Consider the following 19,214-nt stretch of genomic DNA (forward strand, 5'->3'; position numbering starts at 1 on the left):
ATTATTAGGATATTCAAAGGACTATCTCTTTTCTCCAGCTGCTGTGAAGTTTCCAAGATGTCAGACAATCAATGACTGAGTCACCAAGCAATACACAAGCTGGTCACTGACAAACCAGATTAAAGAGTAACTAAATTAGCAGCGACTTAAGTCTGAAGTTGTCTATAGTTCAACTTACTTGGTGGGAAATGGCTCCTCTGGTGGTGGTCTTCTTTGTAGAAGAAAGGTACAAGGCTGAAGCAGCCATTTGGTTTTAAACACAATTTTATGCTTCTTTATGTGCATCAGGATGAAAGCGCTGCAGTTAAGGGCTGCCAAACACTGTTCTGATTTCAATTTACTCATAGGTTCAAATGCATTTGCAGTATTTTGCAAGGTGAACTTCATGCTAAAAGGTTTCATGTGGGTTCAGACATTGCCTGATCATGTCAGATACTGTCCGTTTCCTGTAACTAATGTAACACCAGCACAAACCTCCTATCAGGCACAACAATTATTTCAACTCCTAGCTGTTCCCATTTCTGACTCAGATGAATGTTATACTTGGGAGTGTTCTGATAGCACAGGTACCTGCTGAGGAAAACACCTCAGGCCAGATCTGCAGGCAGCATTTTGCACGTGCCACAGTTGTGGGTGGGTTGCACAAACATGCAGATGACAATACTGCTCTGCCATGGGGCAGACTTAGGAACACCTGTTTGCCATGATTCTATTTTTTTTATGCCATCCTCTTGTCTGTTCCAAACCTAATACATACTGAAATAACTTTCTTCAAACAAAAGGTTGTGAACAGCTTCTTTAGATACAGGACAAACCGAACACAGATATTTCCACAGAACATTGGAAACAGGCATCTTATTCTGTTTTTCTTTCAACTCCTCTTAGGAGATGTTTAATGATAACCCACCCCAAATAACCCAGAATTAAGACGAGATAAGTTGTGAACTCAGACACACCCAAGAGAAGACATTCATTCCAATATAAAATGAATAGCATTGTATTAACGTTTATTTCTAATTACAAGAAACAGAATATCAGTCCCTTATTTGTACAAAAATACCTGAAAGATTACAATTAGGTTCACAAGCCAAAAAGCTATTTACAGTATGAAGCAAAGCATATTGAATAAAGGTTTTGTCTCTTAAGTTAATACCTTTTGCATTCCCTGAAACTTTAAACTTTATTCCATTTTACAGTCACTAAATCTTGCATTGTGACAATATAATTTACGATAAGCAAGTCTTGCCACTGGAAAGGTGCATTGATTGGTCAAACTGTCAGGTATTTAGTGCAGAAAAGATAAGACAAAACATCTAAACTGAGGCACGTGTTTCTTCAAGATTAATTAACAAATAAAAAGTTTTTTTTGTACTTTTAACACCTATCGTAACATAACTTAACTAGTAACCTCATTACCAAAATGGTTTGGCATTTTCCTTCTCAACATATTCAAGATTGCTACATGAAGTATTTATTTAGAAAATAAAATCACAGGCAAAAAGATAAAAATTCAACAGGCTCCAAAACAACCCTGAGCATCCCCTTTACATTCATGTCATTTAAATACAAAAATAAGAGTCAAATGTCCTTCAGTCCTTGGTATTCTGAGCTGGCAGCCAGCTGAATCTGTTGGAAAACTAAGGTGGTATCGATTATTTTCCAGCAGAAAGAAGACAAAGCAGTGATCTGCTTAAGTAAGATTGTTGCCACTTTGAAGGTGGTCACTTTCTCAAAACAGCTCGCTTTAGCTGGGAAAAGTACAAAATACTAAGTCAACCATCTACATACAAAAATCATGATTCATAGTCAAACTTTTATTCTCAATTTAAATAAGATGCAAGTTTTTATTTTATTTTTTATAAATATGAAACACTGCAAGTACTATCTGCCTACTGGGGAAAATGCATGGCTGTCACTAAGCTATGTAAACAGAAAAACTTAAAACTACAGCATAAATGGTCTTATTAAACTGGTAATGTAGTCAATACAAGTATTGTTTTTCTCCTAATAGGGGCCAAATAGAAGCATGCAAAGTGAAGTCAGACTGAAGTTAGCTTAATTTCAAGGTTTTAAAATACATTGTCTAGAAAGCAGGAACACTCGTTTCACTATGTACAATTAAAAAAAAAAAAGGTTTCTACTAAAAACAAAATCAAGTTTCTTCATTTTTATATCTAGACATTAAATGGAAAAAAAAAATACTAAATGTGTTCTGTAAACTAAAATACAGTGTTTCTATACCATTGACATAAGCTGATATGGATGACTCAGGCAGGTTATGGTTTGTCTTAAGCTATTCTCAACACTACATGAAGACCTAAAGGTGTGGAATTTTCTTCCTTGTCTACCCTTTCCGATGGCTAGGATTTCAAACCCAGTGGCAAACATTAATAAGGATGAACGAGTCTGCATAAATCGTTCACCATCTCAAGAATGCTCCATTCTGCACTACGTTCTGAAAGTTCCTAGGGTGAAATATTTCACACTACGGATAACCGCATGAAGTGTTGGAAAGCTAATTCAGTAACAGTTCCTGCACGGACTGTGTTGTTCAAAGAATGCTACTTGCAATTAAGGGAGTAAAAGGGGAGTAAAAGGGAGTTGAATTTTAGTACTGATTTATCATCAGAAAGGATCATTGTGTAAACATTAAATAATTGATTTAAGCATTAACAATAAAGTAATTCTGATGACAAACCAGCATCAGAGCAGGATATATGCTTGTCTGCAGTAGGTACCGGTGTGCATTAGTGTGTACAACACAGGAATCACCAGTTAGCTCCGTGGATGGTATTGCCAGCAGCTGGCTTACAATTGCAAATCCCAATGGAATGAGTTTCCATTCTCAGTATGTTCTTTCTCACCATGCAAACTTCCATGGCTATACCAAAAAACAGAAGGGAGATACTTCTTCTATGCCCTATTCCCCAAGAGAGCTTTGTGTCACTGTATCTTTACAATACGGAAACAGCTCTTTGAAACAGTCCAAAAATTCAAGGAGCTATAAAGCTAAAAACACTGTTGTTTTTTTGTTTGTTTGTTTTTGTTTTCCCAAACTAAGACTACCTGCAGAAGAATCTTCTCACAAAAAAAATGGTAGTTTCAGATACAATTGTCATTCAGTCCTATTCTATTTAATAACAGTAGGTTTCCTCAGGAGAACAGTCAAAAGGCTGTAAAAAACAAATCACCACTTCAATAATAAAAGTTTGTGCATAGAATCTAATACAGTCTTCGCATGACTGGGTGCCACTAATATGCCACCAACATACTACAGCCATAATGCTACAAGTCAACAGTTTTGAGAGTACACGCATGGTGGTATGTTCTTTTAGAATTGTATCCTCATTGCTTCTTCAAAGACATCTGCAGATCATGGAACCTCAGGTCTCCAGAGAAGTTTTGAGATGCACACACGCACACACACACACAGACACACAACACGCACACTTCTTGATTTTCTTCTAGATCCGTTTAGGCTGAAGCATTCCATACATTTTAGGGTGCAGATTAATACCCAACTCCTGCATGAATTTTAAAAGCCACATCAGCTCCTAATATAGGCTGCATACAATATCCAAAACAAAGAAGGAGTGCAAAAAAAGTGATCAATACAAAAAGTAAACACACTAGTCTTAATTGTCAAGATTATTCCAGGGCAAGAGTTCTTTTCAAAGATTTCTCTTCACACTTGTTCCTGTTAAGTGGCCCAGCCAAGATAGCTTCCAGTTTTGTTTCAAATTTACTAATGGTTTTACATACCCTCCCCCCCCCATTTTTGGGATGCTGGGACACTCAGCAGCAATCACTCTTAGGTGTTAGACAAACCAGTAATGTCGGTCTGTTGGCACCTGTCGAATCCATCCCTTTCAGAGTCCCAAGGTGCATAATATTTTTATTTATTTTTACCAACTTACAAATCTGCCAATTCCCCAGTATCAACGTTCTCTTACAATTACTCTTCTAGCAAATCCAGTCTTCAACGAGAGTCAAATTTGAGGTCATAAGGCCACTCGGATGCAGTGGTGTTTGAGTTTGCAGGGCAAGACTCCTTTGTTTAGTTGATAGAATTCAACAAGCTGGATTAGATCACTGAATTTGGTGTTCCCATCATCCAGGCTGAAAAATATCTGTCCATCATCCTCACACTGGGGAAATAAAACATCCTTTTCAAGTTAGCACATGAGAAGATGCAAGCGTTGCAAAAACAGGACAAGTAAAAATGTGTGACGTGACATAAATGATAGGCACTGCACAGAAAACCTAGCATCTAGAGTTCTGCATGAAACCAGGCACAATGCTAGAAAAGAATTTATGCTAAGCCAACTGGAAATCTTTTCTGCACAAAAATGAAAGCTGGTGAGCAGAGTAATTCTAAGTTGTAGAGACAGCACTGGTTTCTTTTACGTAAAACAAAAATACCACAAAAATAACTGATGGCTGTTTCCAAAATTAGCAAGCAAGACAAGATAGGAGGGTTTGGACCAATAAGCAGGTCTACATTATCTTAAACTTTTGCTGCTCTTTCTGGCCGAGACTAAATCAACTAGTTCTCACTATCTCAATGTAACATTTTTAAAGCTCAACATTATGGGATAAAATTCCAAACAAAATTTTTTAAACTTCCTGTAACTTACTCTAAGTTTGCCTAAGTGATATGGAGACAGGTGCGGCTGTTGCTGCCAGTCACAGAGTACAAGTTATATTGCATTACTTCTATACCTTGGTGACTTAAATTAGTTTTCCAAGTAATGTTAAGATGGAATTTTATTCAGACATTTGACAATTCTAGAGAATTATATTTCTTAATGGAAATATGCCTGTTCATGCCATTAGTAAGTAAAAAGAGGCCTCTCTGCACAATGACAATACTGTCTGTTAAAATTCTATTTTTTTATGATCAGTTTCGAAAAAAAAAAGTTACTTACCGGCAAGATTTGAAAATGCTTTATTTTTTGATGATGGCAAAGTGTAAGTACAAATGCCTTTGGATTGCTTTGGCTGTCCCGGAGAAGAAATAGCCTAGGAGAGAATATTTTTAAGCACACAGTGAATACAATAATCCATTTCTACATTAATAATCAGAAGTAATAAGTAGTTTCGTACTACTGCCTAACTCTTTTTCAGTTGCTTTAACAGGCAATTTACTTCTCATTTTTATACCAGGCTTACGCAAGACCAACTGAAGAAGTGAAAAATGGATGTCATTATTTCTTCTCCTATGTATGAGGGCTGCTTCGAAAGTAATGCCTCCTATTTTATGATGTTGGCCCACGATGTCAGAGGCAGATGGTGGTGGTATGGCAGTAGAAGTTGAATGTTCCCAGCAATATTTCATTACATTTTGTTGCCGTGCGACAGATGGCGGCAGAGGGGCAGCCTGACAGAATGGCATCTGACGTGGAAGTGTGGATAAAGCCAAGCGATGAAGTCACTGAATTCCTCCATGCAAAAGAAACTGTACCTACTGACATTCACTGACGCTTGCTGAATGTTTATGGAGACAAAACAGTGGATGTGAGCACAGTGAGGTGGTAACTGGTGCATTTCAGCAGTGGCAGCAGTCATGTGAAAGATAATCTGAAATGAATCTCCAGAACATAACCACAGAACTGTGTATGGAGCTGAATATAAGCTTCACTACTTTGGAAACTATGGTGGGAAACCGGAATATTGTAAAGTTTACACCCCAAAGTGGGCCCCAAAAAACTCAAATACAGAGGCAGAGAGAACACGGTGTACAAGGCTATCAGGACACTGAAGCAATAAAAGGCTGAAGGTGTCAGCTTCCTGGATCGCATTGTTACCAGTGACAAGATGTAGTGTCACCACTACAAGCCAGAGTCAAAATGGCAGTTCATGGAGTGGCAACATGTGAATTCCTCATCAGAGAAAAAGTTCAAGGACACAGCCCTCAGTGGGTAAAGTGATGCGTATACTGTCTTTTGGAATAGGAAAGGGGCGATCCTTCTGGATTTCCTGGAATCCAAACAAACCATCAACTCTTGACTGCTGCATCATAATGCTGACTAAACTGAAGGCTCAAACTTTCAGACTCAGGCAAGAGAAGAAGATAACATTTCCCTTGCAAAGTGATTACACCAGGCCACATACCAGTTCGAAGATGGTGGAGCACATTTCCCATCTTGGCTGGACTGTCCTATCACATCCACCACAAAGTCCCAATTTGGCACACTCTGATTTCCATTTGTTTAGGCATAAGAAAGATGCCCTGTGTGGGCAACAACACTATCATAGCAGCTGTGAAGCTGTGGGTCGCTTCCACTGGCAGAGATTTTTATGAGTGCAGCATGCATGCTCTTGTTCATCACTGGTGAAAATGCTTAGCTAATAGCGGTATTTTGTAGCTGAGAATTTTCTCTATCAAATAGTTTTTATTGTGCTCTTTGTATCTGTGTTTTTGTTCCACAGAAATAAATAGAAACCATTACTTCTGGAGCAACCGATGTAGGAGGCATTACTTTCGGAGTGAACTATATATGCACGAAGCTTTTGTATTTTAATATACAAGAATTTGTTCCACTTCTCCAATATCTTGTATTAGTTTACAGAACTTCAGTGTTAGTAAATTACATTTAAGCTAAGTGGCTGCAATTCCACAGAAACAGATCATTACTTTCTTAAAATGATTTCTCAGTTAAGTAAGGTCCAGGATGGGGAAAACACACACTGATTTTCCTCCAAGAGACTATTTTTCTCTCAGCATCCTCAGAAAAGAATTTACTTTATGAAGTATAACTAGCAACAACACAAACCATGGGACTGTCACTTCTGAGTTGACCCACAAAGTCCTAATTCAAATAGTTAAATCTATACTTTAGCAAGGAAAAGTATACAGACATTTTAAGTCCTCAAAAACGTCTCCTTTCCTTAACATTTATGAGCTGAGGTAGGAGAACCTCTCCATGCTACAGGAAACAAGTATATCCCTTTGGCATAAGGCCCAGAATGCTAATCACAAGTGGACTTGTGAGATGGCCAAGTGTTGTAGTTGAGCAGGCCTCAAGCCCTCTTACTGGCTAACCACTAAGGCAGGAACATGCTCTTTCAAGGCTGAGTTGCAAGAACTGCTTGTACTTTACGGACCTGAAAGAACTTACCCTAGCTCCTCAGAGCCAATTGAGAAATGTCAATACCACAAAAATGCATCATCGTAACCAGGATCACTCCAATACCAAGAGATGGCATGTCTTGCCACTACTGGAAAACATGCTTCACTTTCCTTTTTCTTCCTAGTAAGACAAGATGTGTGGAAAAGGAACCTAAGACTTTACAAATTGGGATTCATCTCAGCAAGAAAGATCTTACCTGCCCTTGCCCTACAGTCACTTCAGATGGTCCTGCAGATATTTCTAAATTACCTTTCATCTATCTATTTCAGCTAATGCAAAGTATTATAAACTGGGTGTACAATGCAAAGCTCACCACAACTGACCCTGCAGGTGTTTATGCAACTTCTTTGGCAAAAAAACAGCCTGTCTGCAGTAACAATGACTGCATATACCCTCAACAATAGCTTCAAGAAACAAACAAAGCATAGAACCATCACCTGCATATTTACATCACTGGACATGTTAACGAGAGCCACTAGAAGCCTTCCCTATTCTTCCCCAGTGTTAACTTTCTAGCTTCCTAGAAAACACAAACAAGACTTTTTTTTGTTCTGAAAAGTGTCACCTACAGATCCCAGAACACACAGGTAATACAATTCCTTTGCTGTAATTGAATGATCTCACTACAACTGAATGCTAACCAATCTCAGCCTTCCATAGTGACTAAGTTGTCTGGAGTACAAACTGAACAGTCTCAAAGATGTCAATGATTGTATGAATACTCAAAAAAGCATGGGCTACTAGATTCTTAATGCATCATGTCAAATGGACCCAAGATAGCCAAGCAGTTCTGTTATGAGAGAGACCCAGAAACTCAACAAATCAGCTGTGCCCGTCTTCAAATCAGCAGTGCTCTTTTGCTTTCATTGGTCTGCTAGCTAAAATCTTTTTCATACAAATCTCAATAGCTTTTGGCCACCAACACTGATTAAAATAAAATAAAATAAAATAAAATAAAAACACTGTTTGATGAATGTGATGAATGTGCACGTGCACTATTGCCTCTAATGCGTTTCATCCTCTACAAGCTATGAATCAAAAAAATTTGTTATGCTCCCAAGTCAGAAAATGCTGTTGCAAGGTTTGACTCCTGAAAAGACAATATGGAAACTTCTACCTAAACCCTGTCAGCAGTGAAATCAATGAAATGAAGACAACTGTATCTTCTCATCCAACAAATAATTCATTGTTGAACTCCAATTTAAAGAATTTCCCTAGAATTACCATAGCTACATGCAACTAAGTGAAACAAAGATGCTGAGAAAATACTTAAATCTCAGCTATAGACAATCTACAGAAATGGAACAGAAATAACAGAAATAAGTAGTAAGAAATAATCATTAACCGCTCTAATACATGCAAAAAAGCACAAATAGCTGATTACAAATTTGTGTGCAAATGGATAATTACAGCTTTGCCTGAAAAAATACTTCCTCAATGCAGGTTAAAGTAATTAATTATTTTCAAATTCTAACATTCTCTAAAATTTGATTACCTGTATTGAAAAAAAAAACACCCAACAGAACAACAGGTTGTGTATTCTTAATGTTTTCCAGACTAAGTGTTAGAACCCACTCCTACAAATATATACTCAGGCTTTTGGAATTCCAGGCAAATTACAATGAGACTGCTTAGAGTCAGGTTACTCATTATGCTCACAAACCTGTAAGCCCTTACAGCAGAAGTTATGTTCTTGTCCATAGTACTTACCATGAAATCGTAAATAGCAAACAACAGGAATACCTACCCATCTACTAGCCCTTGCTGCTTAATAATCCTGTGAGATTCTTCTCTGGAGATTCTGCCATGAAACCAATGCTGTGTCCTATGAATAACTGGAGGTGAGAGGGAAAAGAGACAATGGTTAAAAAACAGTAAGGTGTACCAGTTACTTCCACATATATTCAAACATTTTAAAAGTGGGTATAGTTTTGTTGCAGAACATGGAATGTTTTTAATTGATTAGTATAAAAATGAATCAATATGAAGAAGATGCACCAGCTGTTGCATAACCGTGATAAACCAAGTGCACAGGCAGTATTTCCATGGACTGCAGGATTTGCAGAGATACAATCAGGTTAGTGACACATTGCCCTTTCACCATTTCTTGAAAATGCTGTGCCTGAACAATTCCTGGAATACAATATATGAGCTAACAAGGTAGAACCAAGTCCCTTTACCTCTAGAAGAATGAAAAGCACTTCAGATTGTGCTTTTGAGGGCGCAGTTATCCTCAGATATTTTTATTATTGCTTCATTGTTTTTCAAATGATATGTTTAAGTTCTATTCAGCAGAATAAAAACTCAGAATACCTATGTTCCCTCTTAAGGAATCCAGGACACTAATATTCAATTTCCTATTATTTTAATAAACTTACAATGTCAAAGAGACGTTCAGGGCTTACATTACAAGTATCTGTACTTTACATTATGTAATCATTACAGAATAAATGCTATTTTGAAGACTCTTACTTCAAAAATTATCAAATCACTTGTTGACCTTCCTTGTTTAAAATGAAGAACTGACTTTTGGATTTTTTTGTTTTTTTACTGGAAACATTATATAGTCTCAATTTTTGTAAAATCTGGGTTTCAAAAGATTAAAATTGAAGCAAATCTTAAGCGTGCCTTAAAAGAAAGCTAAATTTCTTCTATTGTGTCTTTACAGGTAGGCATACTAATGACAGAACTTACTCATAAACATAAAATGTAGTATTTCATATAAAGGCATTAACAGTATATGATTGCACTCAATCTTTGTAGGAAATGATCTTTTTTTTACTCATCAAAGCCTCTTACACTATGCTTACAAACAGCAGAATTTACCTGTACTCAGTGTGGAAGGGTGGAGTGGACTTTGGCTACCCAAGATGTTCATTCTTGTGCTACGTTTCTATAGAGAAAATGAATTACCATTAAATCCACACTAAAACCTCAACAGAAGAGAATTAGTGCACATGCAATTCAGATTTAATTTACAGGAAACTTGGGGCTCGGCAAGTTTAATGCAAGGATGAGAAAAAGAAATGCAACTTTGAAGGGGACTAATCTACAAGCAGCAGCTCAGTTCCGTTGGCTTAAAACGCAAGCCAGATGTTAATGGTGAAAGCTCAGTATCTTTAAAATAAAAAAAGGAAAAGAAAAAATATGACAGAAAAAAAGAAAAATCTGGTATGTTTCTGCTCAGGCAAAATACTGGGCACTCAGTAAATCAAGCAGTATTTCCCTCCCGTACATAAAGCACTAGCTAGTGCTTCAGTGATGACTCCTATTCCCTAAGGGACGAGCATGGGGGAAAACTTGTACTGCAGCTGTCTGTCCACAAGACACTATAAACAAATTACATCAGTTTTCATTGCAAGAGGTTCTGCCTCTTGTATATTCTGCAATTAAACTTACTGGGAGCAAGCCATTAGTCAGAGCCCCAGACTCTTCCATGTGGGGAAGCATTTAATTTGACATATTCCTCCTCAGAGACTGGTTTTGCAAACTGGCAGTAAAGTTCTGGTGAGTCTGCTTTCCCCCTCAACTTTCCTCTGGACACTAGGGGGACAGAGAAGCAGTGGTAGAAGGTTGTTGTGAATGTGACAGTTTTGCTAAAGATGGATATTGACTTTCAGATCTGCATGCTTGCAGTGTGATTGTTTCAGGTCGGATCTAAGCTATACTGTGACCAGCACTGCACTAGTATCATAGCACACTCTGTGTCTTGGCTCTCAACAGACACTGATGAAAAAAAAAAAATAGAAAAGAAGAGAAAATAGCTACCCTCCAAGCATGTCCTTCTTCCATGGCAGCACTCTGTGCTTCAACAGGATTTTCAATAACTCTTCCTATTTGCCCCGAAAAATCCATTGCTACTAGTGAGTTTTCAGATACACTTCTCTGAAAAGGAATTTTCACTTGTTTCAAAAAACAGGGAAAGAAAAAACCAACTTGAGAGAGTTTCATTTCAAAATGTTTTGCTTTCCAAAGCTATCCTTCAACAACATGGGAAACATAGCTATTTTTCTTTTCCTTGAAAAGCATTAACAGACACAAAAATACATGGTTTTTCTTTATAGGCCATATGGAAGGGAGAAGCTCCAAAGTCTCTGTTGTTCAGGTTGCCCACTTGCCCTATTACCATACCCCACTCATTTCCAGGGCCAGCTGGGATCCGTATATAGCATCTTCAATTTTAGATAGCTAACAGTCAGCTTTTGGCCCAACACTTTTTATGAGATTTAAGAGTGTGTTTTGCCAGACCTAAGCTGGCTTCTGCAGGGACAGCCAGATGTCTCTGTGCTGTACATCTCTTAAGTGCCTGGCATATCCAAGATTTTTCAATCACGTGGATAATGTAAACCTAAGATAAGTGGAGAGCCAGCTACATAAATTGTACTCATAGAAAATGTGAGCTTTGCACTGATTTGCTACATAATGCTGAATTTACATTTCTGAGTGTAAAATTTTCCACTTTTAAAATGCAAAAGTAAATACATCTTTTTAAGCACGATACGTTAGCGAAACAAAGTTCATTACTTACTACTGGAGTGGAAAAGTGTGGAAGCATGGCTTTTCTCTGCTGGGGAATTCTGTAATTCTGATACAACAGCATTCCATACTGTTAACAGAAAAGCAAATAAATTGTTATTCAAAGGTATGCCCTAGAAAAAAAAAATTGTAGTGATTCCACTTACACTAGAACAAGGTGCTGTCAGTTTATTTCCATGATCAGAAATTGTCCTAGAGCAATTTGCATTGAGGAATAGTGATTGGCAGGTGGGAACAGAGCAATAAGTATGCTCAATAACTTTATTTAAAAGATAGCACTTCTACAAGATTGAGCAAAATACACAGCTCATCTCTGCCACTCTCAGCTATTAACATATATTCCTTATGGAATACGAACTTTCACTCAAGGTCCAGATATCACCTCCTCCTCTTTTTACCTTCTAATAATTTGAGATTAAACATATATATATATATATATGCATAAGAAGTTTAGTAAAAGATAACACAAAGATGAACTCAGCTTTCATAATGTTATAATGCTTTCTAATTCACTCGATGTTTTAATAAATTTTGACAGAAAGTAACACTTCCAATATTTTTCTCATCCTTAAAAAGTGAGTGAACTACTCATGTCCCTCCTTCACTGAGATCAATTTTAGAAACACTAGTAGCTAGGACAGTAGGGAAACACCTACTCAGTGCCTTCCCAAGAGGGGCATAACTGAAGTATATCAACATTGCTTACAGAATGTTCTAATTGAAGTTGTATATGTAATTTTGTTAACAGGCAAAACTGTACGATTTCCAAAAGCTGAATCTGTATGTAAATAAAAAGGAGAGCCACAGCCATAGCCACGAGGCATAGCCTTAATTTTCCCTGACTACATGCCTTTAATCATTTTTCATTGTTTTGTCTTAATAACAAAATCTTTTTTTTCCTGGCATTAAGTGCTTAAGGGTCAATGTTAGATGCCAGTGCACAGAAACTGAATGCCATACTGCTTTTGCCACAGGTCGCACTGCAAAGAAAGACGCCTCTGAACACATAAGATGCATGTCTACACATTTGGTATGAATAGCTAACTCTACATTGGGAAGGTTCTTCCTTGCCATTCCAGGATTGTAGTGTGTTGACCAGTGTACCTAAACTCTTCATTCTTTTGAAGATACCATAAATGATAACCTCAAGGCACAATTCACTACAATTAACTGATCTACTCTTTCTGCAGTTCGCTCACAATGAAAAATTATGTATAAATCAGAAATAACAGTAAAAACAACCTCAAAGAAGCATCTGTATGTGACAAGGAAATAAAATACTGTATTAAATTTGAGCCAAGTCAACACAGTGAAGGTTAGATTATGAGGGCCAACAGTTACCAAGTTGTTAGAAAACAAATATGCAAATCGTACCTAGGATTGTTTCTTCAATCCTGGCCCATAACCAAAACACCTATAACCAGCACACCTTCTTTTTTTGTAAGAAGTTAAAATAGGGATGGGATTTCTGTACTGCAATTTCTAAAGAATTTCTTACAATTAACAAACTAGGTAATATTTGGAGATCATTCAGAGATGTGCTGGTTTGGAAGATGACTCAATGTAAATGGAGAACTGGCAGCAGACCAAAACTTTGTGGTTTCATACCTGCAGGCCTAGATGTCTAATTTGCTTTCCCTGCTTTTACAGGGTTTTGCATGATACACAGTCTACCCAAAGAAAGGCAGAGATAACTGTAGTAAACATTTGTCACATCTTAAGAACAGTCTAATAAGACAAAGTTTTGAAAGGTGCAAGGGGGGGAAATAAAAGACATTCATGCCAACACACTCCCATCCCAGGAAGCATTCAAGGCCAGACTGAATGGGGGGCCCTGGGCAGCCTGATAATTGGCAATCCTGACCATGGCAGGAGGGTTGGAACTAGATGATCTTTAATATCATTTCCAACCTACACAATTCTATGATTTAACGATTCCATGATCTCTGGAGCTCTTCTTCCACCAGGAAGCCACAAAACCACATATTCATTGACACACCTGCTCCCCATCAGCACCCTAGTCACAGTGTGGAAATGCACCTTCAGCAGGTGGTCCTGCAACACTGGTGGAGAAAAGGACATCTTGCTGGAGAATCTGGAGTGGAGCGGAAGACACAGGTTTTGCTGATGTGGCCTGCTGCTTACGCAGGAAAAGCAACTGTAGTCATTTGGGTGAGAGACCAAACAGATGGAGCCCACAGCGGCCTCGAGGAACATCCTGGCATAGCCTGGAAGCTGTGTCCCCATCCTAGCGGCTTCCTTGCAGCACTAATGATGACAAAACATCTTGGGCACAGCTTGGCAGACAGCAGTCACAGACAGCACACAGTGTCCAAGAAGGACCACGTCCTGGCCTCATTCCCACTGCAGTGTCTGGGGCCAGCCCTGCTCCCTGACATAAAGAAGAGGGATTTTGTGGTTGGCCCTTTCCAAGTATCTGGAATTATACTGTAGAGAGAGCCAAAGTTGACTGAGTTCAGTGTTTCCATTCCTGTTTTGGTGGATGTGTATCTAGTATGGGGTACCATACTACCAGTTTCTACATGCCCTTACTTTTTTAAATTACATTTCGTTGTTAGATTTTGAAACAGAATACTAGAGATAGGATAAATGCATGGAAGAGAAGTGGGATTTTCATGGGCAACCCATTAGGGAGAACTGGTACATATTTTCTATATATATATTTTTTTTTATAGGTGTATATTCCCTTTAACATGATGTAGGACTTAGGCAGAAAGAAGAAAGTAATAGTTGTTTTTGAGGCAGCATCTTCAGGAATAGATTTAAAAAGAAAAGAAAATAATTTCTGCTTCAAACAGCACAAAACAACCAACTTTTTCCTCAGTAGTTCCTACAGTGATTTTGTTTAAAAAGTACTGGGAAGCCTCTTTCCATATTATCAAAAAAATTAATTATTTAGTCTCAGATATGAATAACTTTAATATTGAGACAGAGTGGCTTATTTTTGTTATTTAACTTGTTTCTGAACCTTCAAAAAATTGAAAAAATAAGAAGAGTGTAGAAAGCACTCTGTTCTACGTGAGATATTCACTTACCATAATCAAAATGTTTTCTTTATGGTACTTGCAAATAAGTGTTACACAATTTTGTTGGTTCATTCACATACCTTTGCCTCAAACTCTGAAATTATACTGGATTCATATGCACAGAGTGCATATCTCAGATGCACAGAATGCACATCTCAGTGCAGTGCTTAAAAGTTCAGGAGGGACAGTTCTATCAGGCATGCTGTTCTTAGCCGTTATTTTGGAGGTAGATGATACTCAAGAACATGTAGGTATTTTTTAATGAGCAAAAAAATGGCAACTGCAACTTGACAACAGGTGTAGCTCTATTTACAGAAGAAATCTGATACCTTGAGGAGTCGAAAAGCAGTCATCCAGCATGTCCTACTTTGCTCATCTTCAGCACACAACAACCTCAGTTCCTTCGTTTCATTTCTTACTCTGTTGGGCTATAGAGGATTAGAAAGAATTCAGCTCCATTCAGTAAAAATCCAACACTGTAAATTTACTGTAAAGTAAAGGCAGATATAGTGTATGTCTACAAACTGGTCAGAGAAGGCTTACATTGCCCTGAATTCAACTTCATCAGAAGCTGAACAAGTTTTGAATGAAATTCCTTTCTATGCTTGATCCAGCAAGATAAACTTCAGAGCTCTGTAATACTCTGCAATTCTTGCAGTTTATAGGAACAAGGTACTCAAGTCATTTCAGAATGAGAAACAAAGAGCATACCTGTTTTTTGTTTGTTTGGAGACCCAAAGTTTCGGTAACTGATCCTAAGCCACTCAGAAGCCTTCAAGAATCAGATATGGAGACCAGATCCTTCCCTACTACACCCTTTTTGCTGTACCACCATCATTCCAATACAGTCATCATTCACTCTGGAAGTTCTCCTGCAGTTTAAAGCTTTTCCTGCTGTTTATGTTCAGATTTTTATGCATCTCCATCAGCAGTATTCTCGTCATCTCCACATGTGGGCCTCCATGTTGCAAGCATCACAGATCAGCCCCTCACAACTTTCCAACCTAATGCACTCAGTTCCTGATAGTGGCAACTTCTGAAGCTGACCATAAATTAAGTGCCCAGTATCTGTAGGGAATGACAGGCTTTGTCCTGAATGGACCAGAAATGCCTACATTGCCATGATGCTGTCCTGCAGAGAGCGCCTGGGCTCTTCCCGCTGAGTACCTTCCAAATGTCTGCTTCCATCAGTTCAGTACATATCCTTAGCCAGCCTCTACTAAATCAAACCAATACAGTCTAGCTCCAGAACAGTTGCTAGGAAGGAGATGACTTCATTTCTGTCAATAAAACCAGCTCCCATCCATATTTTCTTGACAGAAAATGAGATGGAGCTTTGAAGTACTTTTTACTGACATTTCAGTGGCAGTACATAAAAGGGACAACTCTGGATGCAATCTGATCAGGAAAAAGATAGCTTATGCTGCTATGCCTTACTCTTCTTCCTCTGTAAGTTGTACAAGTATATGCATGTGCTAGAGAATGAGTATCTCTAAAGAAAGCAATATTAATAATAATTCTAAATGTTAAGAACTCTTCTGAACTGCTTTAGTTATTCTTGCAAAAAATGCAATCCTATCCATCAGCACAACAGTTTTAAAATCCTTATGGGCTTATTTGTATTTCTATGTTCCATGACAATCTTTCACTTTAAATAAATGCAAACCTCTGGCCCATAGTTATGGTACAGTTACACAAGATCACAGTTTGATCTTTGCTGCTACACAACTTTGGTGCTCACTATCCAAAGAATCTTTCCTGTTTCATCAGAATACTAGAAAAAAATGATTTCATGTGTAAGGTGAACCAAGGCCACCTCACAGGCACACCATGCTTCAACACTGAGCTGATCCTGCACCGAAATTTCCTAATCCAAAGAAGCAACAGACAAAGTGTTAAAAATGTCACATAAAACGATGGCAAGATTCATAGGATGTCTGCCAAACAAAAGACTTTCAAGATCAGGTTTTCCTGACAGGAATACTTGCAGACTTTTACATACAAATTCCATTTAGCTGGCAGGGCTCTGAGCTACTGTCACCATCTTGTATTCCGAAAGAACTTTGTGAGATTTACCTTTATACAAAATCCATACTCTGCAGGCGCATTGTACAACTTCTTTCCTGCTATCAATGAGAAGATATTGCTGTCTTCTAGGTCAGCCAACAATTGCAAATGTCTTGGCTCCTGCAGAAGTAATGTGTTTTAGAACATGCAAGAATAAGCTTCTGGAACACTTTGCTGCAGGCTCTGCAATCTCGAAAGACCAACATCCAACAGAGGGCAGTATGTGAACGCTCTGCTCCTCTCAAGACAGCCTGAAGTGGACATTGCAAGCTGCAATTATCAGCCTACTAGCCTAAGGTGCTTTATAGAAAAAGTTGACAAAATACTTATTCAAATGCACTGAATTGAAAATGGCATAGCCTATCTCATTGCTTCTGGAAACTCTGAAAATTAGATAATGCAAAATGTTTTTTGAAGTATCATTTAAAATAAATTAATCAACAACATGTTTGAAGAGTAGGATTTTTCTTGCTAACCTTGTTAAGGTGACTTCAGCAACCACAATTCTGTTGTCTGGCTAGGTTGGTTTTGTTATATAACAAAGTTACAAAGCCACTGTCATAAACTGAGAGCCCAATACTTGTTTTCATTTGATCATGGTTTGCTTATCCTTTTCTATGCAATAAAAAGGGAAACACTTTGTGCAAATATTTTTTAAAAAGCAGCAAAAAAAAAAAAAATCCACTGTAAAAGAAGAAAATCCTTTCACATGCTAGTAGTGTGCAACTTTTTTAATCTTACCTTTGAAGTTCCTTTTGTAGAACAATAAAGTCCTGATCTCCTCAAACACACATACAATTTCTTCCATGATTTCCTACCCAGCTCTTTCACGTGCAAGAAACCTTGTATTTCAGGACAGCTACTGGAGTTCAGAAAGTTCTGTTGGAGAGGAAAATGTAAGTGATAACTGTCCTACACATTTATCATAAAATTGACATTTTTCTTTGCAGAAAAGACAGGCAAATTGCAAGTCACTTCACCAACTTTGGGCATAATTTCACTATATGCTTAAACTGACCTGCAGTTTAAACTGATTTACAGCCAAAATGGACATTCCTTCTCCCCCTATCACATCTACTTTGCTAACTTTCTGCCATTTCCTTTGTGCCATGTCTAGCAGCTTTAGTAATGCAAAGGCCAGTGAACTACTGTTCAAACCCTCCCCAGCCTAGAATAGTTAATGTCCTGACAGATAAATGAAACATGCCGAGACACCCAGTCTCCACACAATTTCAACTGGAAGTAATTTGGCTGCCCAGCTAGGGGCACAGAACAGCAACGACCATTGGCAGCTACAGTTGGACCGGTTTGAATGCAGATGTGAAGCAGGAGCCTTAATTAGGGTGTTTCTGAAGCAGAATCTCAGTGTTTATTATACAGCAGGTTTCTCTATAGTATGGTAAAAACAAGCAGATCAAGTTCATTACATTTTCCTGTTTTCTGTGTGAATACTTAAATCTCCAAAAAACTAAATCCTTCTCTGTATCCTCATTCTACTTGTGCTTGACCTGAGAGGACCCAAAGTAAGCATATTCATTATTTAAAGAAAGTAATACCTCGTTCCATACAATTCAGCCAACTAATCTAACTTGGAAACATTGGCCAAAATCTGCAATTTTATCCAAAGTTTTAGAGTGGGAACAGCCTATTGCAGAATTTCCCATGCCAAAGTCCTGTACAGCATACATGCACCTGTCCCAGGGCAAAAGGTATGACAGGCCTCAGGGGTTGGACACCATCACTTCCCGAGGCCCCTCCCAACCCCTGCAATTCTGTGATTCTGTGACAACAGAGTACATAACTCAAATAGAAACTCAGAGCTGTAAAATAAATGTCAGCAATGATACTACACCTCCAGATCCAGAAGTATTTAAGTTAAGTTCTTGGCATAATTAGAGGGACCACATATGGAATCATTTCATTTGCCGTATGTCAAAGGAAGGAAGTATTAACTATGGTTAGCCAGTTGATGGATTGTTCCTTTACTACAGTGGGCTAGATTTTTAAATGACAGAGAGCTTGATAAGTAATTTAAATGCCAAACTCTTAATAAATTCACGTAATAGGAAGAAAAATTCATAAAACCTGTGGTCTAGATTCCTCTGAAATGTTGTATTTTGGTGTTATTTGGTAGGCAATGCTCACAGAAACAAATCAAAAACCAGTGCCCTTTGTTAGAATTTTTAGTTGCATTAAAACGTACTTGTTTTTCATTTCCCTCCCCAACATCTTATCTAACAGACTAGAAAAGCATAGTCAAATTTCTTGCTATTTATACTATAAATCTATTTCTCAGCTCTGGAAATTAGAGACCAAAGGAATGTAATATTCTCTCCAAAGGCAGCTAAGCTATGGTCCAGATAGATAAAACCAAAAGTAAACTAAGATGCAAGATTTTTGTATATCTGAGCAAGCCTAACCAGAGAAAACA

The 19,214-nt window shown here is 38.0% G+C and overlaps 1 protein-coding gene across 3 annotated transcripts in view; it reads right to left on the bottom strand.

Annotated features, from left to right (window-relative positions):
- Positions 1-981: 981 nt before the first annotated feature.
- GRB10 (growth factor receptor bound protein 10) overlaps positions 982-19,214 on the bottom strand; it is a 103,222-nt gene continuing 84,989 nt past the window's right edge. For all 3 annotated transcript variants that reach the window (XM_003204850.4, XM_019613859.2, XM_010708564.3), the window contains 9 exons: positions 17,525-17,662; positions 16,793-16,903; positions 15,046-15,144; positions 11,662-11,739; positions 10,902-11,018; positions 9,960-10,026; positions 8,881-8,968; positions 4,929-5,022; positions 982-4,148 (listed from right to left, as the gene is read on the bottom strand). In XM_003204850.4, the coding sequence (XP_003204898.1) occupies positions 4,002-4,148; positions 4,929-5,022; positions 8,881-8,968; positions 9,960-10,026; positions 10,902-11,018; positions 11,662-11,739; positions 15,046-15,144; positions 16,793-16,903; positions 17,525-17,662 (939 nt within the window). In that variant the 3' untranslated portion in view covers positions 982-4,001. The remainder of the gene's footprint in view (positions 4,149-4,928; positions 5,023-8,880; positions 8,969-9,959; positions 10,027-10,901; positions 11,019-11,661; positions 11,740-15,045; positions 15,145-16,792; positions 16,904-17,524; positions 17,663-19,214) is intronic.

Source organism: Meleagris gallopavo, chromosome 3, assembly GCF_000146605.3.
Source record: "Meleagris gallopavo isolate NT-WF06-2002-E0010 breed Aviagen turkey brand Nicholas breeding stock chromosome 3, Turkey_5.1, whole genome shotgun sequence".
NCBI lineage: Eukaryota > Metazoa > Chordata > Aves > Galliformes > Phasianidae > Meleagris > Meleagris gallopavo.